The 27534-nt window shown below is 37.0% G+C and overlaps 2 protein-coding genes across 12 annotated transcripts in view; one reads left to right on the top strand and one right to left on the bottom strand.

Annotated features, from left to right (window-relative positions):
- LOC108054886 (uro-adherence factor A) overlaps window positions 1-27534 on the bottom strand; it is a 234497-nt gene that overhangs the window by 153421 nt on the left and 53542 nt on the right. For 5 of the 6 annotated variants that reach the window (XR_011420455.1, XM_070219430.1, XM_070219433.1 and 2 more), the window contains 2 exons: window positions 20669-20845; window positions 18152-20607 (listed from right to left, as the gene is read on the bottom strand). Coding sequence is in view for 5 of the 6 variants with exons in the window: in XM_070219430.1 (XP_070075531.1) it covers window positions 18152-20607; window positions 20669-20845 (2633 nt within the window). In the remaining variant the exon portion in view is untranslated. The remainder of the gene's footprint in view (window positions 1-18151; window positions 20608-20668; window positions 20846-27534) is intronic. The other variant, XM_070219416.1, reaches the window with a different exon arrangement.
- Window positions 1571-27534, top strand: part of LOC138914670 (uncharacterized) — a 184402-nt gene continuing 158438 nt past the window's right edge. The window contains exons 1-5 of one of the 6 annotated variants that reach the window (XM_070219446.1): window positions 2740-3053; window positions 3117-3161; window positions 9717-9884; window positions 9936-10634; window positions 10801-13456. In XM_070219446.1, coding sequence (XP_070075547.1) covers window positions 9828-9884; window positions 9936-10634; window positions 10801-10833 — 789 coding nt within the window. In that variant the 5' untranslated portion in view covers window positions 2740-3053; window positions 3117-3161; window positions 9717-9827 and the 3' untranslated portion in view covers window positions 10834-13456. The other 5 variants (XM_070219441.1, XM_070219437.1, XM_070219440.1 and 2 more) reach the window with 5 other exon arrangements.

Here is a 27534-nt window from a genome sequence, read left to right as displayed (position 1 = left end):
AGAGACATTGGCGAGCGGGTGTAAGGAAAAGACGCGACAAATGGCGATAGATAGCAAAAACAAAGCACCAGCGAAGCCCTTTGTGACAACAGCAGATGAATTGCAATTCAATTAAATATGTTTATTGGCGCGATGTAATGTATATATACGGTGCGTGAAGTGTTAAGCAGGGGTTTACACACAAAAAAAAAACTTGGTAAAATCAACTGTAATAATTGTCAAACAGGCCCCAACCAGCAAAATTGTCAATTCTACTAAGTAAATAGTCATTTCACAACAACAAAATACACACAATTAGCAAAGACACAAACCCAAAGCAAAAACAAAATACACGTAACTATTTTAATAGTTACGTAACTATCTTTGTTGGTCAATTTTACCAAGCAAATTTTTTTGTGTGTAGAAAGATATTTTCCAATTTTAGGAATATATACGTTCAGTGTTACCACGATTTAAAGAGCATAGATAAAACACAACCGGTCAGTATCGATGCTTTTCTACATCGATGCTTTTCTACATCTTTAGGTTTCTTCGGTTATGTTATGTATGATCCACACAAATATATTTTCTTATTCCTAAGAATTCTAGGCTTTTGAAGAATAGAATGCGCGGATTATATTAATCACTATGGAAGGCAGTCCATGTAGTTACGAAGCGCAGAAGGAGAGTGTGCGAAGGCGACTACTATGTATACACGAAGAAATGAAAATCTGCTGTGATGGTCCGATCATAATGAGTGATACACCAATCGAAAGGTATCGAAAAAACTAACAGGATTGCTTACCAAGACTCTCAGAGAATCAATTGGTTTGGAAGAAAAAGCGGAGAAAGTAAAAAAGTAAAAATTTAGAATTTTGGAGCTTTTGGGGCCGGTGGGGATAAATGCCTTAGAATATGTGTGGAAAATCTTAACCTTCTAGCTTTTGTAGAGATGGATATATAAAATTTTTGATTGCGCATAACTTTTTAACGAATAGTCCGATTTAAAAATGTCTTCTACATTTTGATAGGTAGTGATAAACACAATAAAACTGCATTTTTACTTTTCCGAAATTGTGGGCGTTAGAGGGGGCGTGGCACCATTTTAAAACAAACTTGCGCTGCGTAGGAACTCCTAGAATCTGCATGCAAATTGTCAATCTTCTAGCTTTTATAGTTTTCGAGATCTCAGCGTTCATTCGGACGGACAGACAGACAGACAGACGGACAGACGGACATGGCTATATCGCCTCGGCTAGTGACCCTGATCAAGAATATATATACTTTATATGGTCGGAATTGCTTCCTTCTAGCTGTTACATACTTTCGCACGAATACAATATACCTTTTTACTCTACAAGTAACGGGTATAAAGAGTAATAGCTCCTTTTTTGAAAAAGAGCCAAAAATGGTATTTTCTGACCCCTATAACTCCGTTGAAACTTAAAATTTCTCAAAACCGTTCAAATGAGGTTTTTTTTGTCGTTGTGAACCGGATAAATAAAAAAGTTTGACGAAAATCTGACCTTTGGATCGGGGGGGCCCACTTGGGAGATTTTGACTCATCTACTGAGCATATTTTTGTAATCAAAATCACGGTTGACTTCCAAAGTGAACGGTTGTGTTTTTTTCGCGCTCCGAATTTTTATTTGTTTTTGTGTTTACCTTTAGACGGTTTTAATTAAAACTTAAATATTCGGTCCCTAATTTGATTTATCATATTACTTCTTATATTTCGCGAGTGAATTTACTCTATTCTGTGCACAATCTCATTAAAACAATTTCCAATTTAAATATTGTGTTCTGTGTTTTTTGTTTTTGTGATTTCTTTTGCCTTTCCTTTGTGCGGTAAAAGCTACAGTGCAGTTTGTGTTGTTGTTTTCTGCATTCGCAATAACTGCCTTACGCTCCCGCTCTCCCGCACTCTCGCATTCTCTCTCTACTTTTCCCTCTTTCGAAATTTAAAGCGTACGGAGTCGGTGCTCTTGCGGTACTTTTAACTGCTCGTTCGCAAATTTCGGTCCCTACATTTCTGTTTGGTACAGTGGGCAAAATATTTACAATTATGGATACTTTTGTCTGCTCTATTAATAATTGCCATCAATTAATCAGAGCTGATCAGTCAAAACTGACCTGTTGCCTGTGTGAAAAAATGGCTCATACCAAGTGTGCCGGCTATACTGGCCGAACCAGTGATGACCTTGCTAAGGGTCACAATTTACTTTATTGTTGTGATCCTTGTCTTCTAGTTGCGCAAGAGATGAGATCTTTTATGCGCCAAACCAAAGGCGGCTTAAAGAGTTTAATCAATAGTTTTGGTGTTGCTAGAGATAGTTTTCGCCGAGCGGATGATTTACTCTCAGCGCTGGACTCTCAATTTAATAGCCTTAAGCTAATTGACGAGTCTCCAAAGCGCAAAAAGGCCACTAGTGGCAGGCAGCCTAAGGAAAACACCCCGCAATTCCCGGAAAGTAATAAACAGAGCTCCACGACGAATCAGCTGTCGACCGTAGCAAATCCCCAAATGTTGCTACGATCAGCTGCTAAAAAAGATTTGGATCAATTGGAATCCGTATTATCCGTAGTAGACCCCCCTGTTGCCCCGCCCATTACTAATAACTTGTCACCTCCAGGGAATGTTGAGTCTGGTCTACCGGCACAAGTTGGCTCTTTCAGTGGTTCAACCCAAAAAACAAATATTTATTTCTCGTCTTTCGCCTGACCAAACGACATCCAAGGTGTTGGACTATATACAGCACAAAACAAATGCCAAAAACATTAAAGTGGAAAAGTTTAATTTCACGTATGCGAGGGACACCTCATCTTTTAAGATCTTTGTTCCGAACGATCTCTTTTCAACCATTTGCTCAGAAGCTTTCTGGCCAGATCTTATGGTGGTAAAGGAGTTCGAAACTAGGAGTACAAATAAAAGAAAAAGACCCGTGCAGACTAGACTCCCCAATCAAGGCCAGAGTAGTGCGGCATCTTCATCTTCATCTTCTACCCTATCTTCGTCTTCAAAAAACTAAAAACTAGCTTAATTCTTTCCTATCAGAATACGAGAGGCTTGCGCAGTAAGCTATCTAAATTGTATTCGGATAGTCTTTCTTTTGCTTCCCATATTATTGTATTTACAGAGACCTGGCTAAAAGAGGAGATCTTAAACTCCGAAATTTTTCCTGGTAAGTACACCACCTATAGGCATGACCGTCCATCCAGACGAGGCGGTGGTGTTTTAATTGCCGTGAACTCAACTCTCACGTCAGAAGCGGTCACATTTGAAGAATTCTATAATATAGAGTTCATATGTGTAAGGCTGTCGTTTCCCGGTAGTTTTATATATATCACCTGCTCGTATATACCGCCTGCATCTGAATTTCCAGACTACTTAAATCATCTTTTTGCCATACAGTCAGTGTCGAACAAACTGACCGATACAGACCAACTTTTAGTTCTAGGAGATTTTAATATCCCGCACACAAAAAAAAAACTTGGTAAAATCAACTGTAATAATTGTCAAACAGGCCCCAACCAGCAAAATTGTCAATTCTACTAAGTAAATAGTCATTTCACAACAACAAAATACACACAATTAGCAAAGACACAAACCCAAAGCAAAAACAAAGTACACGTAACTATTTTAATAGTTACGTAACTATCTTTGTTGGTCAATTTTACCAAGCAAATTTTTTTGTGTGCGGGAACATCGTGGTCAACAGATGAACAATCAAATGTTTTACTTCCACTAGCCCAGCATGACTTTATTGAAGGCTTGCTAGATTTGTCATTGTCTCAAATTAACAATATTAAAAATTCACTAGGTCGTTTATCGGACCTATGTTTCGTTTCAAATCCGGACCGCGTATTTCTATCCAAGATAGCACCTCTTACTCAACCTGAAGATCCATATCATCCGGCGTTTGAGGTTTCAATCGACACTGGTACTGTGATAGATGCAAAATCAGAGAAGTCTACTAAGCGACTACTTTGTTTTCGCAAGGCCGACTTTTGCATGCTAAACTCTTATTTATCTGCCTTTGATTGGTCCGATCTTTACTCATGTCATAATATGGATGATGCGATAAATATTTTTTATTCAACAGTAAATTCGTTTTTTAATTCTTGTGTTCCGTTGTACTATCCGTCAGTCTCCACCAAACCACCTTGGTTCAGTAAAGAGCTGACACACCTAAGAAACGTAAAGTCCAGACTCTATAGGAAATATAAAGATACCGGTTCTCAATCTATTTTTTCTAGATACTTAAGCGCTCGGTCTAGTTTTACCGTGCTTAACGCTCTGTGTTACAAAAATTATTTGAACCGTTGTAAGATCCAATTCTCTCAGGATCCGAAACAGTTCTTCAATTTTGTTAACACTAAGCGTAAATCCACAAATTATCCTTCCTCGCTATCTTTTGAAAACATGACAGCAACAACTGATCAGGCAATAGCCGATCTATTTGCTCAGTTTTTTTAAACGACATATTCTCCTTCATCTCACTGTACACGGCCTTATTCTTACACTGTATCTAAGTTGAACTTAATATTTTGTCCCACATTAAATGAAAGCGCCCTATTAATTGATCTCCAAAAAGTCAAGCCTGTCTATTCACCTGGTCCTGATGGAAGCCCTTTGCAAACCCCTTCTCAAATTGTTTACCTTGTCTTTAGAAACGTCTCAATTTCCTTCTATGTGGAAAGAATCGTTTGTGATTCCCCTCCACAAGAAAGGTAATAAATTGGAAGCAAACAATTATAGAGGCATATCTAAATTGTCAGCTATCCCGAAGCTTTTTGAAAATGTTATTACACCTCATTTGCAGCACTTATGTAGGTCAGTTATATCTCCATGTCAACATGGTTTTATGAAACGTAGATCAACAATTACTAACCTTTTGGAGCTCACTTCATTTGTGATAAAGGGATTCAAAAACTATTTTCAAACAGACGTCATCTACACTGACTTTAGTAAAGCATTTGACTCCGTAAACCACCTACTACTGGTTAGAAAACTCGATTTAATTGGGTTCCCAGTTGATCTTTTGAGATGGATCTCAAATTATTTAAAAGGCAGAACGCAAAGGGTACATTAAAAATTGTCTTTCTTGTACACTCCAGGTTACCTCGGGTGTCCCACAAGGGAGTCACTTGGGGCCGCTACTTTTTACTTTATTCATAAACGACCTTCCATCAGTTATAAGTCATTCTCGTGTACTTATGTACGCTGATGATGTGAAATTATGCCTGCAGTACAAGGATACTTTTTGCCAGTCTGATTTACAATCCGATTTAAATAGTTTCCAAACATGGTGCTCCGACAATTCGCTGAATTTAAATGGCTCTAAGTGTAAGGTGATGACTTTTTGTCGTGTTACTCCTCAATATGCGATTTACACGCTGAGTGAGAGCACTCTGGACAGATTAGACCTAGTCAATGATCTTGGTGTTCTTTTGGACCCAAGACTAAAGTTCACTGATCACATTTCATCCATGGTAAATAAAGCTAGGGGTGCGCTTGGCTTTATTAAAAGGTGGTGTAAGGAATTTGATGATCCTTATATTACTAAGACCTTATTCATCTCGCTCGTCCGGCCGATACTTGAGTATGGATCACCCGTCTGGAGTCCCCAATACGGAATTCATATTGACCGTATCGAATCCGAACTTTTTACTGTTTGCCTTAAGGCGCCTAAATTGGGATGCAAACCGCATTTTACCCTCTTATTCTAGTAGATTACTCCTAATTAACTTACCCTCCCTAACCAACCGTAGAACGATGCTTGGAACTGTCTTCATTTATAACCTTATTCGAGGTGAAATTGATAGCCCCGACTTGGTTGGAAGACTTAACTTTTTTGTTCCAAGTAGATTAACTAGAAATTACATTCCCTTAATTTTTGACATGCATGAACCTTTCAGAGTACTATGTTCTGACTATAATAGACTTTATCCTATTATATCAAATTCTGACTCTCTGCCTCTCCTAAAACGATTAATATTAAATTTCCTAGCACAGAATTAGATCCTACTTTTTTTTCCTCGAACTATATTTTTATTTTCTACATCGCGTCTATCATCTCGCGAATCGTGCCGTACGATACACGGCAGCGCCCCTCGGTCGGTTGGGCGAGAAGTGTGGCCGTGGAACTCCGCGCGAAAAAAAAAAAAAAGTACGATTCGAAGTTCCAACGTAGCCAAATCTTACAGTGTTTGGCGTGAAACATCCTTTTTCCAAACAAATAATATATTTAATTTACGGAAAAGTTAATTTAGATACGTAAAAGAAAGAAGTAATAGATAATGCCAAAACTTAATAAAAAACTAATTGGTCAATGTGAATTTTTTTTTCAATAATAAATTAAGCTGACGGCACAACTAAAAACAATACTAAATAATATATATATACGTAACCTTTAATGATTTCGGTCCCTGAAAATTATTATTTAAACGAAATATTTCTTTGCGGGCAAACTATGACCTTAAGTTAAAACGAAATGATGACCAATTATTATCTTTCCTTGGAATGTGGGTATTATCAAATATACGATGCACGGTCACATCGTGCAAAAAGTTGAAAAAAGTGAAAATAGTCAATTTTAATCTAAAAAACAAGAAAAAGGGAAGGTGATAAAATAAATGTTGTCGTTTAATAACACTAATTTACAGCAAAAAAAGGTAAGCCTTGAGAGCAATTTTTTTTATTAGTTTTGAGTTGCTAATCACGCTGAACAAATTAAAAAAAACTCCCAAAGAACCGTTCTAAAGATATTCGCGAAAATCCAGATTTTCGGCACTTCTTTTATAAAACCTAACAGATCTCAAAAACCAACCAAAACCAAAGACCAATAAACTTGTAACTTACACGATTTAAAAGGCAATTGATGAGCCTTTCCGAAAAGTTATTACTCGTTGTAATCGGGTCACCATTAACAGAGGTACAGTCTGTGAAAGTTCAAAAAAAGTTTCATTTCTGGCGTTTTTTTGTTATAGCTAGTTTTCATATACTTAAAAAATATACACATAAAAATGTATAAATTATTTTGAGCTTTCAGATCTAAAGACCCTTTTGTTATATATTTAATGTCAACTACAATGATCTCATCAATTTGCTGTCAAATATCTCGGTTAATTACTGTAATATCATCTTAGCAGGTGATTTTAATTGTGATGTCCTAAGAGAAACCCATCTGAAAAATAGCATTGAATCACTAGGAATGAACCTGGTGAACTCATCCTTTTCAACACATTTCACCAAATCGCGCAACACACTGTTAGATTTATATTTTGTGACCAACATTGGAGAGGTAGTTATTTATGACCAATTGATTGTGCCGTCCTTCTCTAAACATGACCTAATCTTCTTGACGTATAACTTTGACTTGCCAGTTCTTGACAAAACAATAATTTTTAGGGACTTTAAAATAAAGACTATGACCATCTAGGCGCGGAATTTGACTTGTGCAATTGGATCGATATTTATAGTTTACCATCAGTAGACCAACAAGTGACCTTTTTTCAAAATAATATCAGCTACCTTTATAATAAATTTGTGCCGGTACGAAGTAAAATCCTCCGGGCATCCGAAAAACCATGGTTTAACTCTGAAATCAAGACAGCCATTAAAAAGCGCAACGAGGCATATAACAAGTGAAAACGAAACAAGACTTCAGCGCTGTGTACCACTTTTAAAATGCTACGAAAGAATGTAACAAACCTATTCGATTCGACCAAATCTAACTTTTACAGTCGCAAGTTTTATAATACAAATTCATCGACCGAAACATGGAATAAAAAGTTTAGGAATATAGAGAAAAAAAAATTACCCTTTTAAAAGATATAGATGTAGATGCCTTGAATCGGGAGTTCGCGGAATGCAATGTTCCTGAAGTCACTGATAGTATATACCTGAACCAACAACAAGTACCTGAATATATATGTGACAATAGATTTAGGTTTGTGTGTGTCAGTCAATGTGATGTCCTTGAATGTATTCTTAAAATTAAATCGAGTGCTACCGGATTGGACGATGTTAACCCAAAATTTATAGTGATTTTACTCCCACGAATACTTGTATTTTTCACCCACATTTTAAATACTGCGATTTTGACATCCGTGTTTGCAGACAGCTGGAAACTTGCCAAGATTCACCCAATTCCAAAGAAAAATAAAGAATATAGGCCCATATCAATTCTCCCATACCTGTCCAAAATGTTCGAAAACCTAATGGCGGCACAAATAAATAACTTTGTAATAGACAATAAAGTGCTCAATGATAAACAATCTGGCTTTAGAAGACACAGGAGCTGCACTACCGTCATTTTAAAAATAGCAGAGGATATACGAGAACAAATATATTCTTCCAATGTGACATTCTTAGTTTTACTTGATTATAGTAAGGCATTCGACACAGTAAATTACAATTTTTTTAGGTGCGAAATTAAAAAATTAAAATTGAAAACATACTACCTTTAAGTATTAAAAAAAAAATCTTTGATCCGAACGTCATTAAATTGACCCTATTCTGGTGTCACTTTAATACTTTCGAAAATATTAATTTGACCCTTTTTGGTGTCAAAGAGCCACTAGCCGGTGTCATTTTCTTAGTATTAAATAAAATTTGACATTTGCTTGAAAGCTCCTGTAACCATTCTGCCATGGGAAAAATTAATATGGGCGTGGCTCAGGGGCCAAGGCGCTAGGTTCTGATATTATTTTGTGCTCGGGGGAACGAGGTTCGAATCCCGCTCGCAACACCATTATTTTTTTTTTTTTATCAGTAATCTAACACAACTTAACATTTTTGTTCTTAAAATGATACATTTGCATTTTAAAAACTTTTTACCTACTCTGATTTATCTGGATTTCGAACCGGGGACCTCTCGCATCAGAGGCAGACGCCTTACCAACTGGGCCATCGAACCATTTTGCGCGCGAGCGAACTCTTGACAAGTATAAACGAAATCGATACTAGAGTAAAACATCGCCGAACTTCGAACTTCGAAAATCAAAAATGATAATTATTGGGATCGAAGTGAACCTAGTTTTATCAAAATGACACTATTTAGTATCAAATACGATTTTTCTGAAAACGCGGTGTACTTTTGACACTCATTTGGGAGCAAATTGACCCCAAAAATTTGATCCTAGGGGCAGTGTTATTTTAACCCACAGTTATTAAATTGACACTCAGGATTTTTTTTTTGGGTGTGGAATGACCATATTTCAAGGGCAGTGAGTAAGACCTATGGCACACTAAGATCTCTGTCATTATCAAAACGTTTTCTGCCCACAAACATCCGTCTACTAATTTCTAAAACCTGTATAATTCCACAACTTTTCTATGGATTAGAAGTCTTTGCGGTAATAGTCTAGAAGAGCGGCCTGAGCACCAAAAACCGCGAAAAAATTACCCTTGATGGACCGCGATTTCTTAGGAATTTACGTGCAGAAGATTATTTGCGGAAATGCATGGTTCTCTTGTAATTGAATTTCAAAGTTGCGTGTTTTGCTATAAAAACAAAGTAGGATTTTGAGGTGTTTTGTGTCATTTTGCTATAAAAACAATGAGCATTTTCTATGAATTTATGGGTTTGCTATAAAAAACAAGTAGGCTTTTGTTGCTTAATCAGAAATTGCACTTTTGATTTTTGTTTACTATGGATTCCTGCAACGGGTGCACTATTTCTTATAAAGACTTTCTTGCCATGGACGAAGAAGAAGTGTTTTCATTTCTGCAGAGACATGGAGTTGTTCTAAAGAGCAAGGACTGTCCCAACTGCAGTAATCCCGCAACATTGTCTTTCAATGCGAAGAGACCGATTAGTACGCCATTTTGGAGGTGCCGCAGGATGATAAGTAATCATCAACAGAAACGGAAATTAAGAAAAGTTCAATGCTCCTTTAAGGTAACAATTGTTTAATTTGAACAAAATATTGCTTTAAATTATATTTGTAAGGAATCCGCCATCAAACGGACATTCTTCAGCAAGTCCCACGTTGGCATTGAACAGGCCTGTAATTTTGTGGCTTGGGAGATGAAGGGTTCAACAATCTCATTCCTTCGGGAAGAACTAGGCTGGTCCCAACAGACGGTGGTTGACTGGAGTAATTTTCTTCGGGAAATTTATCTTAGCTGGACGAAGAAGAACGCAAAACAAATAATAGGTGGAGACGGTTTAACCGTCGAAATTGACGAAACCAAAATTGGCCGGCGCAAGTATAATTGCGGTCGCGTTGTGGATGGCCAGTGGGTTTTCGGAGGAATTTACAGAGAAACCGGTGACTTTTTTTTGGTGCCTGTGGAGGACCGTAGCCAGGAAACGCTCCTTCCAATTATAGAGGCCAACATCGCCAATGGAACCAGAATTATATCCGACTGCTGGAAGTCATACAATGGTTTAAAGGATGCGAACTACTCTCACATGACCGTTAATCACTCAGTAAACTTCGTCGACCCTGAAACGGGAGCCAATACACAGCAAATAGAGAGACTATGGCGTGATCTAAAGGAGAACATTCCCCACTATGGCCGGAAAACGGAGCACTACCAAGGGTACCTAGCGCGATTCACTTTTTTGAAAAGGCACCCAAACCACACCTCAAGATTCCATGCAATTTTCTCAGCAATGGGCGAATTGTTTAATCCTGAACGCGATGTTAGTATTTAAAAAGAGATGGGAAATGCTAAAAAAGCGCCGGAGGCAAAAAAATTAAAAAAAAAAAATCGCGCGATTTTTTGTTTTTAATTTTTTTGCCTCCGGCGCTTTTTTAGCATTTCCCATCTCTTTTTAAATACTAACAATTAACTATCTTAAATTTCAGGAATCCACCGATACGGACAATGAAAAAGAATAGGCTTAATCTGTACCACTAACCAGCATTTTTTATAAATAAATATTTACTGTCCAATCATTAACCATAGTTTTATATAGCATTTTATTTACTATTACAAATAAGTTACAAGTATAAGGAGGTACTGATAAAGACTAAGGTTGATCCTCCTCGGATTGCGATTTCTTAAGACACATCTTAAAAATGTATATGTTGGTCATCCATGGTCGCCCAAGCTCTTAAGGAATCACGGTCCATCGAGGATATTAATTCGCGGTTGTGGGGTCTGGCCTGCTATAAAAACAATTTCACATTTTTGTCGAATTTTTTCGAACGCTTATTATTTTGACAACAAACGGAAAGCCCATATGTTTTTTATAGCAAAATGACACAAAACACCTCAAAATCCTAGAAAATCCTACTTTGTTTTTATAGCAAAACACGCAACTTTGAAATGCAATTACAAGAGAACAATGCATTTCCGCAAATAATCTTCTGCACGTAAATTCCTAAGAAATCGCGGTCCATCGAGGGTAATTTTTTCGCGGTTTTTGGTGCTCAGGCCGCTCTTCTAGACTATTACCGTCTTTGCAAACTGTGACTCATGCAGCCTGAATAAACTTAGAGTAACTGTGAACACTGTCGTTCATTTTGTCTTTGATTTACGGAGGGCGGACCATGTTTCTAACTTTACATATAAAATCTTTGACCTAAGCTTAATGGATTGGATACAACTTAGAGTACTACTTCTCCTATACAAAATTATTATTCATAAAGAACCATCCTACTTATACGAAAAATTACAATTTACAACATCACGAAGGGTAAACAATATCACTTCAGTCGGGCACAGGTCTCTGCTATCAGAAAGACAATTTTTTGTATAGGGGAGTGTAGGGTAATTTGACGAGTAGGGTAATGTGACGAACTCGTCGAATCTCATATATGACGTCACGACAAAAATTCCAAATAAATGTAGTCGTCTCCCCTTATCGTGTTTCAATGTATTTACAGTTCGTGAGGTAATTTTCGCTAAAAATGTGGTGCGCAAACTAGCAAACCCATTCAATTTACTTGTGTTTCAGCAGTGCCAGAGCAAAGATGAGTGGAAAATAAAATCAGGCAAATATATGCACGTATACATGAGATCTTTATTAACAGTTTTACCTCGCGTTTTTTTCTTTTGCGCCGTTTGAGAGTGACACCGTTTTTGCTCCAAGTCTACCTTGTAGGGTATCGTGACGAACTTTTTGTAGGTTATTGTGACGAACTTTTTTTATTCAAGAATTTTAACTGTTATCGTTGATTATTTGTAAAAAAAAATATAATAATAACAGATAACATTTACTGCTGCAGTTTTATTGTTGTTTTTAATAGTGACGTCAGTTTAATTTAATTTTAAAAAAATGTGCACTTTGACCATTTTTTTTTTTTGTAAGTTTGGGTATTATCTTATTACTTCTTTCTTTTCCGTATCGAAAATAACCTTTCCGTAAATAATATATAAAAAATGTATTTTTTTGTTTGTAAAAAGGATGGTTTACACCAAACGCTGTGGGATTTGGCTACGTTGAAATTTCGAATCCAAATTTTTTTAGAAATATGCTCAGTAAATGTAAGCAACTTTCTGCTTTTACACTTTTAAAAATATTGATTTTTGGAGAAGTTACATTAAAGAACAAATCGTTCGCCACATTACCCTACAACTTTTGAAAGTGCAAAAAAAGTACGGTTCACGCCAAACGCTGTGGGATTTAGCTGCATTGGAATTTCGAATTTCGAATTTTACAGGGATATGCTCAGTAGATGTTAGCAACTTTCTTCGTTTACACTTTTGAAAAATATTGATTTTTACAAAAGTTACATTCAAAAAACGAATCGTTCGTCACCTTACCCTACACTCCCCTACTCTATTCGACTATGGAATCAGCTACCTAATAGCATCAAAAATATAAGCAGCGCAACGCATTTTAAATTAAAATTGATCTCACACCTTAAAAGTTAAAATTCTTTAAACCCTTAAAAATGTTTTTTTTTTATAATTATTTCATAATAAACAAAACTAATAAATTTAAAGCGACCTAAATATTAAATATTAAATATAAGTGCTGTATTAGATAATAAGTTTAAATATGTTTACCTTAATTGATACATTTTTGTGACTAGCGCATTAATAATAAGCTTGAAGCTTGTAGCGTTGGGATGACTTATAAAATAAATAAATAAATAATGTTGAATGAATGGCTTAAAAGGCATAACGCATTAGGTATCCCCAAGACCTACATTCGGCCAAGCAAAAACTGGGAATGCTTCAAGCATTAACACTTTTTAATTTCAATGCTTCGATTGTAAATATAATTAATAAGTACACATTACATGAAAAAATGTATTTTTATTGTGGGAAATCATATACTGCAAAGCAGTGAAAACCAAAACTAGGAGGGTGTCGAACAGCAGATATTGCAAGGAGCGGAAAACTAAAACTGGGAGGGTGTGAAAAAGCAGGTATTGCAAATAGAGGAAAACCATAACTGAGTTCGTGTGGAAATTCTGTAATGCGGGAAGTCGAAAAACAAGTGGATTTTGGCCTGCATTTAACTGCCAGAACCACTGGAATTTGGCCAGCATTTAATATCATATCTTTATTATTTTTGATATTTTCAGAAGACAGGGTTACAAGACATGGATACCTAAAGCCTACATTCGGCCAAGCGGGAAACCGGAACGCTTTTTAACAATTTTTAATTCCAATGCTTCGACTGTAAATATTATTAACAAATACACGTAAAAATACTACTGGGGAAAAGTCCGCTTTTTTGGCATAGCACTATGGGGCATTTGACCACTTTTCTTGGCCGAAATTAATAACTCGGTCAATTCAAAAGTTATTGACTTGAAACTGTACCAGTCGCCATTATTTATCCCCACGCATATTCTATATGAGAATCATCCGGATCGGACAACTATATCATATAGCTTCCATAGAAACGATCAAATTAACTTTGCTGTTTTTGGAGATAAATGCACATAACTATAGAAATAGCAATTATGTCAGTTTTTAAAGCAATATTAAAAGTTTCGTACAAATTGGACGACTATATCGTACAGTTCTCAAAAAGAAGTGCAAAGGAAAGAATTTACTCTACATTTGTGCGACTTTTTGTTCAAGTTGTAGCGCAACTTTCGTTTTAAAGTCGCTAAAGTCCACTTAAGTTAGTGAATTACAAAGCTAAGTATTTCTTCTCTATTTTGATAATAATTTAAGGCCAGAAAAGTCCTTACTTCCTTAGCCCCCATTGCAAACGATAGGAAAGTGTGAAATTTAAGGTTATGGTCTAAAAAATTAAATTACAGGAAAAGTGCAAATAAGTGGCGATTTTGTCCATATACATTTTAACAACAATTAAATAATCTACAAATCCCAATAGGTTCCAGAAGTGGACTCCGCTGGACTCACTTCGTTGCTCCATTTAAAATTTTGTTTTCTTACGAAAATGTACTTGTTAGACCACTCCCTTTAACACTCATTTATAAGAAAAAACCGTCTGATTTTTGTCGTCTAACCACACAACTACTTAGTACATAGCATAATCCTTTAAATCCAATCCAAAAAGTTTACTTAGATTGCTTAAAAACTCAAATTTAAGCACTTTAAATCTGCAAGCAAAAAGTCGATATAAGGCAGCCCGATAATTGAATTTCAAACAGCTGATTTAACAGCTTCTAACCTAACAGAGGCGACCTCTGTCGGATTTCTGTAAACGTAACATTGTTAAATGGTCTTCTGTTAACACATCATCAAACAACATTTTTTGTTTTAACGACTTTTAAAAAATGGGTTTTGGCCAACCAAGGTGGTCAAATGCCCCATAGTGCATAGGCACAAAAAATAAAAGTTACTAATTTAAAATCAAATATTTTTTTTAAATACTAAAATGGTTAAACTTTTTAAAACAATTTTTAAAAAAATGTTACGCGCCACTGATAATTTGTTGTAGCCGATCAAAAACTATCGATTAACGTGCTTATCTCGAAGAAAAAACGCGCTAATTTTACTTCAAAGTTTCCCAAAGGCCTGAAAAGTGTTTAGAGGGCTACCAAATAAACAAAACAAGAGAGAACACTATAGTCGGGTTGGGTTCCCGACTATCTAATACCCGTCACTCAGCTAAAGGGTGTGCGAACGCTGTACTGGATAGTGCGAGGGAGATAGATATATACATTTTGATTGCGTATAACTTTTTAATGAATGGTCCGATTTGAAAAATGTCTTCTACATTTCGATAAGTATAAATATACACAACAAAATTGCATTTATACTTCTCGGAAATCTTTAAAGATGTGGGCGCAGGACCCATTTTAAAATCGTTAGTTGGCGATTGTGGGCGTTAGTGGGGGCGTGGCGCTCGGCTAAAATAAACTTGCGCTGCGTAGGAAGCCAAAGAATATGTGTGGGAAAACTCAACCTTCTAGCTTTTGTAGTTTCTGAGATCTCAGCGTTCATACAGACGGACAGACGGAGAGACGGACAGACGGACATGGCTAGATCGACTCGGCTAGTGCCCCTGATCAAGAATATATATAGTTTATAGGGTCGGAAACGCTTCTTCTACCTGTTACATACTTTTGCACGAATCTAATATACCCTTTTACTCTACGAGTAACGGGTATAAATATGGAAAATTTACGTGAAGGTATGCTTAAATACTTCTCAAACGAATTGTGTTGTAACTGTTTGCATTGTCCAATTACACCAGTTTACAAAAAAAAATTGATAAAATATACCACGAATGATACCTTTGTAAGGTACGTCTTCCTGATTAAGAAAATGGCACTTACAATTTTTTTTATGGATAAAATTTTTTTAAGTGTAAAAAACGTTTTTGACACTTTTATAATTTCTAACTTGAGTTTTGGTTAACCGATTTCAACCAAAAATCACTAATTTTACAGGTAATAGAATGCCCTCCAACTTTCTTATACACTGCATTGAGTTCTATTCATTAGTTTAGAAGCTACACTTCGTCAAAGTTGGACAAGTGAGAAAAAATGCAAAAATGCTGGCATAAATGGCATCGTTAAAATTTTACGCCTAAAAACCGAAATTAGTTTTATGAGTTATACTTAAAGATACATCTTTAAGTCAACTAACAAGACCATCAACAAAAAATTCAATCAATAGTTCGATTTTATATTGATTTTTTACGTTGGGAAAAACGGGTATTACAGCTCTGTTAAAGCCCTGTTGTGTCAGTTAACGGTTGTAAACGGCCAAAAAAAACACCGTTGTCGCAAGCTTCAAAAATGCATATCAAATTAATTTGCTGGTGGATTGTTATGATCAATAGCTTGTTTTTTTGTCAAAGCACCTTCTACCAGTAGAAGTTATAAAACTAATTTCGGTTTTTAGACGTGTATTTTTAACGAAGCCATTTATGCCAGCATTTTTGCATTTTTTCAAACTTTTTCAACTTTGACGAAATGTAGCTTCTAAACTAACGAATGGAACTCAATGCAGTGTATAAGAAAGTTGGAGGGCATTCTATTACTATATGTAACAACTCAAGTTAGAAATTAAAAAAGTGTCAAAAACGATTTTTACATTAAAAAAATTTTAAGTGCCATTTTCTTAATCAGGAAGACGTACCTTATCGGAAAACAAAGGTTTCATTCATGGTATATTTCATCGATTTTTTTTTGGAAACTGGTGTTATTTAATGTCTTGTGTATGTCTACTTTAGCTGAAAACTAACAAAAGTGTTTGTGTTCTGTTAAGCTTTAGTTAAAAATCTACACAGATCGACGCAAGGTTGTTATAGAAATGTATTACCAGCAAAATAAAAAAAACAAGTGTTATTATTGCTTTTTGCCCGTTTTTGCCCCTTTAAAAAAAAACACAACCAAATTTGTAACATTTTGGTTTTTTTCAGAGGCTTAAGGTGGAGGATAATAACAATTTTTAAAAAATTTGACCATAATGGGGTGGTGGTATATTTTATGGGTGGTGTTTTTACAACCATACGGTTTTTTCAAAAAATGGAAAAAACCGAAATTCTATTTTTGCATAAGGAGTATATATTATAATTTTCAAGGCTCTATCTTAAAACTAGATTTTATGCCAAAAAAACGGACTTTTGTGGAAATTCAGTTTAGTGGGAAGGCAAAAAACCAGTGGATTTTGGCCTGCATTTAACAGCCAAAGAAACACCTAGAAATCACATTTACCCCTTACTCATTAAAAAGTTACCATAAGTCTGTTATAAACTTGATACCCACTATTATTTTTAATTTGGATGTATACTTTTAGTTTTTAGTAGTTATACCAGTTACTCGTTGAGTAAAAGGGTATATTGTATTCGTGCAAAAGTATGTAACAGCTAAAAGGAAGCGTTTCCGACCCCATAAAGTATATATATTCTTGATCAGGGTCACTAGCCGAGTCGATCTAGCCATGTCCTTCTGTCCCTCCGTCTGTCTGTCCGTATGAACGCTGAGATCTCGGAAACTACAAAAGCTAGAAGGTTGAGATTTCCCACACATATTCTTGGGCTTCCGACGCAGCGCAATTTTAGCCGAGCGCCACGCCCCATCTAACGCCCACAATCGCCCACTAACGATTTTAAAATGTGTCTGGCTCCCACACCTTTAAAGATTTCCGAGAAGTATAAAAGCAATTTAGTTGTGTACCTATCGAAATGTAGAAAACATTTTTCAAATCGGACCGTTCACTAACCCTCTAAGACGTAAGCATGCCTCAAGGCACGTATTATTTTCGCGCGAAAAAACATAAAATAAATGATAAGTCTCGTTAGAAGCTTCGGAGAGCTTTCAAGCCTGAGACTCATAATTTTGTCTGCCTTTTATCAACCGCCAAAAAATATTTAAACAATTGAAAAGATGTTAGTTTATTTGTTAAGACCAAAAACGTAATACGTGCCTTCAGGCACGCAAGTCTTAGAGGGTTAAAAAGTTATGCACATTAAAAAAAAATGTATATATCCATCTCCCTCGCACTCCCTTTAGCTGAGTGACGGGTATTAGATAGTCGGGACACCAATCCGACTATAGCGTTATTTTTGTTGTTTTCTATTTTTGCCAGTAACTAACATTGAAATATAAACAATTTTTATTAAAAATGTATGTTTTTTGACACATACATTTGTAAATCGGACCAATCGTTAAAAAGTTATGCGCGATTTAAGTTTTATATATCTATTTCCCTCGCACTCCCTTTAGCTGAGTAACGGGTATTTTTTCTATTGCTTTATTTTGAATTTTTGAAAATTTTGTAATATGGCAGACCACAAAAATAAAAATGCCTTAATTCCATGTTGATACATACCTCTTGCGTGGTCGGATGCTCTTTTAAACTCTGGACTATCTCTTGTTCAAAGAGTGCAGCGATGTTTTCGTTCTCTTTAGTGTTGTGCATCACAGTGGCGTCCGAATCGTCCAGCAACTCGTCATCGCTCGACGGGCCAAACTCGGCTTCGCTGAAGTGGCTCTGGTCCTCGGGCGGCTCCTCGGAGGTCTGCTCCTGCCAGCAGTACTTGCTTACCACTGGGCAGAAACTCACCTCCTTGCCAAAGGAGTGGCGCGATCCTGCTGGCAGCAGGATACCCAGAGGCTTCGACTGCGTTGGCATTTGGGGTAAGTGGTGCATTGAAGTGTGAGCACTGCTCACGTAGATGTCGTCCTCCGGCTCCCGGCGTCCGTCGTCGCAGACCGAGAGATTGGGAGTGCTGTTAACAAAACTGCGCTGTTTGCCAAACGACTTCTGGAACTGGGACTGAAAGCGGCGCTTTGGTAGGGACCTCTGCGGGGTGGCCGTATCGGTCGCCTCCCGCACCTCAAAGTGGTATTGCTCCAGGCTCTGGGCGTATGATGTGCGCAAGTTGGTCGGGTCCTGGTCGAATGTTTTGACAATGCTATTACGTGACAGGTTGACCTGCTGCTCTTGGGTCGGACGCTTTTGGCGAGGTGGTGCCCTAACGGTCAGTTGCACTTGCAAAACCTTTTTGGGTGAATTTGAATCGCAGCCATCTGGCGGAGTAGGCTGCTCTTCCAGGTCCGGCTTATCCGTCAGTATAGACACATTTTTATCGTAAATCTTGCTGATTTCATCCAGTAAAAAGTTACCCTTGCAAATAATTTGCTCATAGTTTCTTGCGTCAACGCTGCTTTGGTCCGACATTACTTCAGCCTGGATTCTTTTAAGGTTTTTTTGAAGACGGTCTACCGATGGAAGTTTATCTGAATAGTCCAAAAGCGTGAGGTTCTGGTAGCTGGCGTTCAAATACCCTGCACTAGCCACACCCACTGCTCTTTTAGCGCGATCGCTCCAGCTGAAGCTGCGCCGGTTCCTGGACAGGCTGTGACAGTCAAGAAAAAAGTCGTCCCGCCTTTCCTCCCGCTCCAAGTCCAACTCCTCGCTGGAGCTACTCGCGCTGCTGTTGCTGTGACAGTTGCGATAGTTATGGGGAATATGACGTGAGCGTCGCCGTCGTCCAAACTGCTGAAGTTCGTTGAGAGAGTGGGTAGCAACTAGGAGCGAAGAACCGTCGCAGCTCTCGACGGAACTGCTGCTCCGGCTGCGGCGGACGTTGCTGCTGCTGTTTTTACTGGTGGTGGCCAGAACGTTGCCGTTGGCCACGTATTTGGATTCCGTGTTAATGATTCCGACTGTGAATGGACCTCGCGACTCGCGGATGTCGGGCAAACTGTTGCTCAGCCAAGTGAATGAGGCGGCGGACGACGTCAATGTCGATCCGGACGGCGATGGCAGCGGCGAAGTAGATTCCGATTGAGAGCAGGCCCTCTCCGGGGAACTATTAATAGTCGACGGAGAGCAGGGCGTTGCGACCGTGCTTATAGTCTGCTCTATTTTGGGCTGACACAAATCATGTATGCCAGTGAAGTTACGAGAATGCGGTGAGTTCTCCTCCAGCAACAGCAGCTCCTCCTCCTCTTCGCAGAGCTTTTCAAAATTCTTTGGTATGGATGTAGTTTTTTCCTGCTGCAGAGTTCTGGGCTCGCAATAGCCAGAGTCTTCAGAGAGGTTCTCTGCCGAGCTGGGCGGCATTCGCCTGGGGGCAGTGCCGTCTTGTCGTCCAGTTCCGGTTCGAGTTCTCCCTGCACCTCCGCTGACAAGACGCGAGCTAAGAAGGCTGTGACCGCTGCTATCGCTGGACGAGCTAGAGCTGGAATTGGAGCTATTCTCCGAGTCAAATATCAGTTGCTCCTGGTGTAGGCTCTCAGAGAACATGTCCCGCTGGTTCTCAAAGGTGAGCTTATTCAGCTCATAATATGTTTGATGCAGGCGGCTACAGTCGTTAGACTCAAACCGCTTTATCAAGGAGAGCGATGTGGCCGATCCCTTCCTGCTCTCCGGATTGCTGTTAGTAGTCCGGCTTGTGGCATTCACCTCAAAGGATAGCGACGGTGAGCTGTTCCCCAGACTGTTCAAACTCTGGTGTATCTCCTGGAGCGTAAATTGCCTTTCCAGGGACTCGAACTGCACCAGGGAGGAGCTGCGCGATAGCGAATGGTAGGAGTCGTTGTCCGAATAGAAGTCCTCGAAGCTGCCGCCTCGCCGACTGCCAGAGCTGCTCCGCTGGCTCTGGCTTCCGCAGTTGTCCCGAACACACGTCTCTAGAGAGACGCTCGTCTCGGGATCGGGTAGCAAAGGGCGCCGCAGCTGGACGCTATCCTCAAGGCTTTGACCAGAATCCGTCTCTAGGCTGCGCCTTGGTCGCTTTGGTGGACAGGCATAGTCCCGCTCAGACATGCCATCGACATCTTCATGGAAAAGCACAGTTAGATTGTATAGATTGTATAGAAATAATCTCCATCAGCTTACCATTAATTACTTCTATGCGTAACACTGAGCCCGTTTCGGACTCCGTGGAGTTCAAGAGGGTGGAGCGGTGCTCTTGGCAGTCACTCCACCTGCTCTGTGCAAGTTCCTCGTCCTCGCTGGTCTCCTCCATGATGGGCTCCAATATTTGCCGCGAGCTGGACAAGTACGCAGCATCTTCTGGAGATCGGGGAAGATAATTAGTTTTAAAGCTATCGGGCAAATATTTTCCCTAAAGTCTTTTCTGTTTTGCAGGTATTATGTGGGTCGGAACGAGGCGGATCGGACAACTATATTATATAGCTGCCATAGAAATAAACGGTGAAAAAATGAAAAAAACCTCCTACATTTGGAAATACCATTTTCTATCTAATTTTGAATTATAAATTTTATCAAAATCGGACGACAATATCATATAGCTGCCATAGGAACGATCGGAAAATTAATGGGAATATAGTTTAATGTTAAAATAAGTTTTTTTTATTATATGTACTAAAACTACATGGTTAAACGAACAAGAACTATTTTAAACCATATTTAAATGGTCGCAAATGCGAATTGAGTTTTATAAAATAAAACTCACACATAACACAGGCCGACGAAATGTGACATGGGTCGGTGTCCAGACCTGCCACCATTTTATTTCGATAAATGAGGTTTTCTAAGCATTATATGCCACTACGCCTATAGTCCATCAGCTCTGGTACCTGCAGTATCTTTAATTTAAGGGGGGTAGAGTCTTGCAAAAAAAAATTTGGATTTTTTTTAAATTTTGTTTCTTGTAGATTAACATCTTAAGATTACCAAATGGGATAAGAAAAATACAATTAAGCAAGGGTGCATAACAGGCGACATATAATTACAAAAACGGGTTAAGTAAATTGCATTCCAATACACATATAATCCGAGATCTATTTGTTTAATTTTAGAAACAATAGTTATTCAATTAATTCCGACGAGAGATTGCATCTTAAATCTTCAGGTCCGAAAAAGAGCGTTCTACGAAGACCTGAGTACCTCTAGAACTAAGAAAATAAATACTAGAGCCCTGCACAAGTAACCTGACTTGTTTGTCAAACCTTAAACCAAAGAGAATACATTATATAGAGAGGGCATAACTCTGACTTTCTGTTCAAACTGTTGTCGGCAAGGGGAAAAGGGGGAAAGAGCTTGTTCTATTTTTAGAATTCGTTTATTGAGTACACAATGCATAAGTGTAAGTGGGCTTTGTGTGTATGTGTGCGAGAACGTGGCAACAAATTTTCGAGAAAATTTCATTTTTGTAATTTCTATAATCTAGGGCCAACAACATTTAAAAGTCGAAAAGGGTTTTCTGTCCAACATTTTCAACTCGGTCTATGGTCGTGCTGGTTAAAGCGTTGATCAGCGATGTTGATGCGAGTTCGATCCCCACAAGGGGCAGACGTTTTCTAATATTGTTTTTTTCTTTTTTTGATGTCTCGAAATATATATACTTTTTTTTATTATTTTAGTTAAAAGCTAAAAAATTTTTTTATATTTCTTTTCTTGTAGATTAACATCTTAAGATTATACAAAAAAGTTTTAAGTCAATCTAAAAGAACTTTGGAAGCTAGGATGTAATTAGTAAAATTTTTCTAAAAAAAATAATTTTTGATTTTGCACGGCTTAATAAAATATTTAAAGTAAAAAAAAAAAATAAAACTTCCCAGGGCGGGTTTTTTCTATTCTTAAACGAAATGTAATTTTTGGCGGAGATACAGTGAACACCGCAAAACGTCTTTTTAAAGTGCTCTATACGTGTTTTACATATGGGCACTTCCAAAATGTCGCTCGGGACATTTGCACACCTTTAAAGTTGAAAAAAAATTGTAAAACAATGGATTTTAATTTTAATTATGGGCTTTTCTTTTCACTCTTCCCAAGCTCTATTTTTGGTAAAAATCTTGATTTTGTACCACTTTTAGTTTTTAAGATATCGGTAAAAAACTGCCGTATTCGCTCGGGACAAAAATAGAAGTGGATTTCGGGGAAGTTCATACAACACCAGAAATTAGCGAATTCTGATGGAATATTTTAATGCGATTTTTTTAGAATGTTGTTTAAACATGTCGCTGTGAAATGCTTTTTGTTTTACTCAAAAATTCTTTGCCGTTTTTTTTTTATGCAGTTTCAACCACATTCGCTCGGGACATTTTTTCCGACTGTTTTGTAAAGCGGATTTCTTTACCTCTATCTCTCAATTGCTGGATGTTTTGCTTTTAACTTAATAGTTTAGCATGTGAATGAAGCATTCAGTACAGAAAAATGTCACATATTAGCATTCCTATAGGATAAATTAACAACAGAAGACAAGTCCAAAAAATAACAAAAAAATAGCCAAAAACTGATTTTTGCGTATATTGGTCGGGTTTGTCATAAAAATAATCAAACTATACTCCAAACTTGTAGTTAAGCTCAGTATCCAACTAATTAGAAACTAATATCGGGGCAAAATCATGTGGAAATATGTTTTATTCAAGTTTCAAGGTTTTTGGCTTGGTGGACTTTTTTTTGGAAGTGCCCATATGACATGTTTTTCTCGAAACCACGTTTTTAAAAGTCCGTGTTCATCGGCATTTCTAAACGGCTCAACCGATCGTTTTTAAATTTGTCGCATATTTTTCTGCATAAAAAAACCCGCCCCCAGGGAATCGTTTTTTTTTTTTAAACTTTAAAAATTTTTTTGTTAAGCCCAAATTCAAATTTTTTAGCTGAAAAACGCATTTTTAACTTTGGAAAATCAAAAAAAAATTCTTAAAATTAAAAAAGTAAAGAACGGGCTTCCTAAGGGCTGGTTTTTTTTAATTCTTAAGCGAAATGTAAAAACAAATGTAAAAATGGAAATCCAATAATTTTTGGCGGTGGTAAAGAAATTATTCGATGTTATTTAAATAACACTCAATAATATACAAAAGGTTTGAATTAAATCCATCTTAACAGTTTTTATAGAAAAAATCAACAAAAAAATTACAAAATAGAAAAAAAACAAAATACTCTTAAAAAACAAAAAAAAAAAAAAACCCCCGCAAGAAATTGAAATTCTACAACGGGATTCGATCCCCGTACCGCTTAGATTGGTAGTCAGATGTCTTATCCACTGGGCCAAATGGCTAGCAGTGCTGCGGCCGAATAGATTCCAAGTAGAATCGAGCAGTGCGGGTTCTACTGTTAAAATGCGGGTTCCACCGCTAGAACCCGCCATACGACAGACTCTTTTGTATGACATGTCCTCTCTATATATTTATACTCTTTGCTTAAACCCAACCGACCTACTTGAAACCCATTTGACTTGGGTCGTTTGGGTTTGGGTATTTGGGTAAGTGAGTCAATTTTTACCCAAACCCAAACGACCCAAACCCAAACGACCCAAGTCAAATGAGTTTCAGGTAGATCAGTTCAGGCTTAAGGTTACCCAAAGAAAAAAAATGGATTTTTAAATAAGACGATGATGACAATTTTCACAGCTCATCGACCCGTCGCGAATTCTTAAGGTCAAGATGGTTATCTGTGTATAATATTTAAAATTAAAAGATACGATATGTCGACATTTGTTTCCACATCCTCCGCCCATGCGAATTCTTTTGGTCTTCAAATATTACAGATGTATGATCCACAAAAACAAATTCTCTTGCTCTAAAGAATTCGCGGTTTTTGAAAAATCAATATAGAACATATTATTAGGATTCTTAGTTAAGTTATGTATGATCCACACAAATAAATCCTCTTGTTCCTTAGAATTCGCGGTTTGTGAAGAATTAATAATTATAGAGCCAAGTATAAGCATTAGTGCCTTAGCTAAGAAGAACACGGTCCAACCAATCTGAAGATCCTCCTGTTCTTAAGAATTCGCGGGTTGGAAGATTTAATATAAAATCTATGGAAGTTCTTAAATTAATCGATTTTTTCAAAAACCGCGAATTCTTAGGATTAAGAGGAGATATTTGTGTGGATTATACATAACTTAACTAAGAAACCTAATGGTATATTCTATATCGATTTTTCAAAAACCGCGAATTCTTAGGAACAAGAGGATTTATTTGTGTGGATCATACATAACTTAACTAAGAAACCCATATGTATATCCCATGTTTATTTTTCTAAAACCGCGAATTCTTTAGAGCAAAAGAATATGTTTCTGTGGATCATACATCTGTAATATTTGAAGATCAAAGAATTCGCATGGGCAAAAGAAGTGGAAACAAATCTTGACCTTTAGAATTCGCGACGGGTCGATGAGCTGTGAAAATTGTCATCATCGTCTTATTTAAAAATCCATTTTTTTTCTTTGGGTAACCTTAAACCTGAACTGATCTACTTGAAACCCACTTGACTTGGGTCGTTTGGGTTTGGGTATTTGGGTAAATGGGTAAAATTTTACCCAAACCCAAACGACCCGAAAATTTTGGGGTCGGGTTGGGTAGGTAAATTTTTAAAAGAAAGCCTGACCTACTTGACCTGAAATTTCGTTTGGGTACCCAAATAACCCATTTTGTATACCCATGCAGGGCTCTAATAAATACGTTCACTGAACATACATAGAGAAATGTATATGTTTACTCCCATTCTGTAGGATGCATTGACTTATTTAAAATTTAACAACATTTAGGGGTAGATAATGAAATAAAAAAACGGTTTTATTAGTATAAGGGTAAGAATTTCTCAACTGCGCATATGAAATTTTCGATTTTCTTCAAACTCGGCTCGTAGAGTTTGGCTTGGTTATCATCTGTGATTTTTTTTTTAAATTTTTTGGTGTCCTTTTAGGGGCGCTATGAATTTTTGAAGTTACGAACTTAAAAAATGTTCTCAAACTTTAAGGCTTTGAAAAATTAAAATTACAATCTGAAACAAAAAATTTTTTCAAAGCCTACCCTCTTAACATTAGGAAAATCCATCGATTTGTATGGCAGCTATATAAAGGGACGGTGGTAAAATTATGATATTAATATATGTGCATTAGGGCGGTCCACATTTGTATGGACATTTTTAAGGTCCTACACTCACCCGCTTATACGGTGCGCATTGTGGTATTCAAGGAATACCAAAAGAAAATTTTTAAAAAAATCGTGTTTTAGGGTCTGCGAATTGGTTTCAAAGTTTATCACCCATACGCACTGTTGCCTTCGATCAAAAAGATTTTCTGATCAAGGTGGCATAGATATTAACAATTCAGTTTATGTTTTGCTCTCCTTTTTTTTACCAATTATTCTAACGAAATTCATAATTTGACAAGACAAGAAATGGGAGAACGATTTTGTTCGACCAATTTTGAACTGTTTACATGTCGTATGAGTAATTTTAAAGCAAACTTTGAAAAAGTTTCGCATGGTCTAAATCTCGAAAAATTTTTTTTTTGTTTTCACATACATTTTTTGCATACTTTAATATACCATGTTAAGGGGTGAGAAAAGAATTTCATTTTTTGGACCGCCTTAATGTGCATAATATCAGTGAGTAATTGAGTTGTGCAAACTTTCAGCTTAAACATGTAAGAATTGTACTCATTGGAAATATAAATAGGGTTTTTCTAAATTCGCATAAAAAGTTATATATCTTGTAAATGCTGAAAGGAAACAAAAATGTTTCTTCGGGTAAATTAAGTTGGTTATGAGATGGACAATCTTGGATAGTTAAGTTTCTTTTATTTGATGAAGAAGACATTCAAAAGCGCGGTAAAAAATTTCAAATAATTAAAATTCATACTTATGGGACAACAAAAAATTTAAGATAATTATTTTCTAACTCCCTCAATACACATTTAACAAGAAAGGAAGCTAGCTTCGGCCAGCCGAAGCTTATATACCCTTGCAGATCATTCCTATTAATTAAAAAATCGCAAAAATGTTCAATTTTCTAATATTTCTCATTAATTTTCCGATCGTTCCTATGGCAGCTATATGATATAGTCGTCCGATTTTGATCAAATTAAAATTGAAATTCGGAAATATTTAAAAAGAGTCATATCCTAGAGTAGAAGATAATACAATAAAAACCAAAGAAGCTAGAATTTATTTCCTATTACTTTTCCATTAATTTTCCGATCCTTCCAATGGCAGCTATATGATATAGTCGTCCGATTTTGATTAAATTAAAATTGAAATTCGGAAATATTTAAAAAGAGTCATATCCTAGAGTAGAAGATAATACAATAAAAACCAAAGAAGCTAGAATTTATTTCCTATTACTTTTCCATTAATTTTCCGATCGTTCCTATGGCAGCTATATGATATAGTAGTCCGATTTTTTAAATAATTAATTCGAAATTCAGAAATATTTAAAAAATAACATCCCCAAAAGTAGAAGGTAATATTTCAAAAAACACCGAAGCTAGAATTTTTTAAAGTTTTTTTTTCCGATTGTTCCTATGGGAGCTATAAGATATAGTTGTCCGATCCGGTCGGCTCCGACATATATACTACCTGCAATAGAAAGAAGACTTTTGCGAAAGTTTTGTCCCGATAGCTCAAAAACTGAGAGACGAGTTTGCGTAGAAACAGACAGACGGACAGACGGACAGACGGACAGACGGACATGGCTAGATCGACTCGTCTTGTGATGCTGATCAAGAATATTTATACTTTATGGGGTCGGAAACGTCTCCTTCACTGCGTTGCAAACTTCTGACTGGAATCATAATACCCTCTGCAAGGGTATAAAAACGTGTAAAGTTGCACGTTGTTCTTTTAAGCCGTTCTCGAGATATACTAAACTGAAGTTTGAGAACATTTTTTAAGTTCTTAACTTCAAAAATTCATAGCGCCCCTAAATGGACACCAAAAAATTAAAAAAAAAAATCACAGATGATAACCAAGCCAAACTCTACGAGGTACCCGAGTGTGAAGAAAATC

Source organism: Drosophila takahashii, chromosome 2L, assembly GCF_030179915.1.
Source record: "Drosophila takahashii strain IR98-3 E-12201 chromosome 2L, DtakHiC1v2, whole genome shotgun sequence".
Classification (NCBI taxonomy): domain Eukaryota; kingdom Metazoa; phylum Arthropoda; class Insecta; order Diptera; family Drosophilidae; genus Drosophila; species Drosophila takahashii.
Note: the sequence above shows the minus strand (reverse complement) of the source record. Positions and strands in the feature narration are given on the sequence as shown.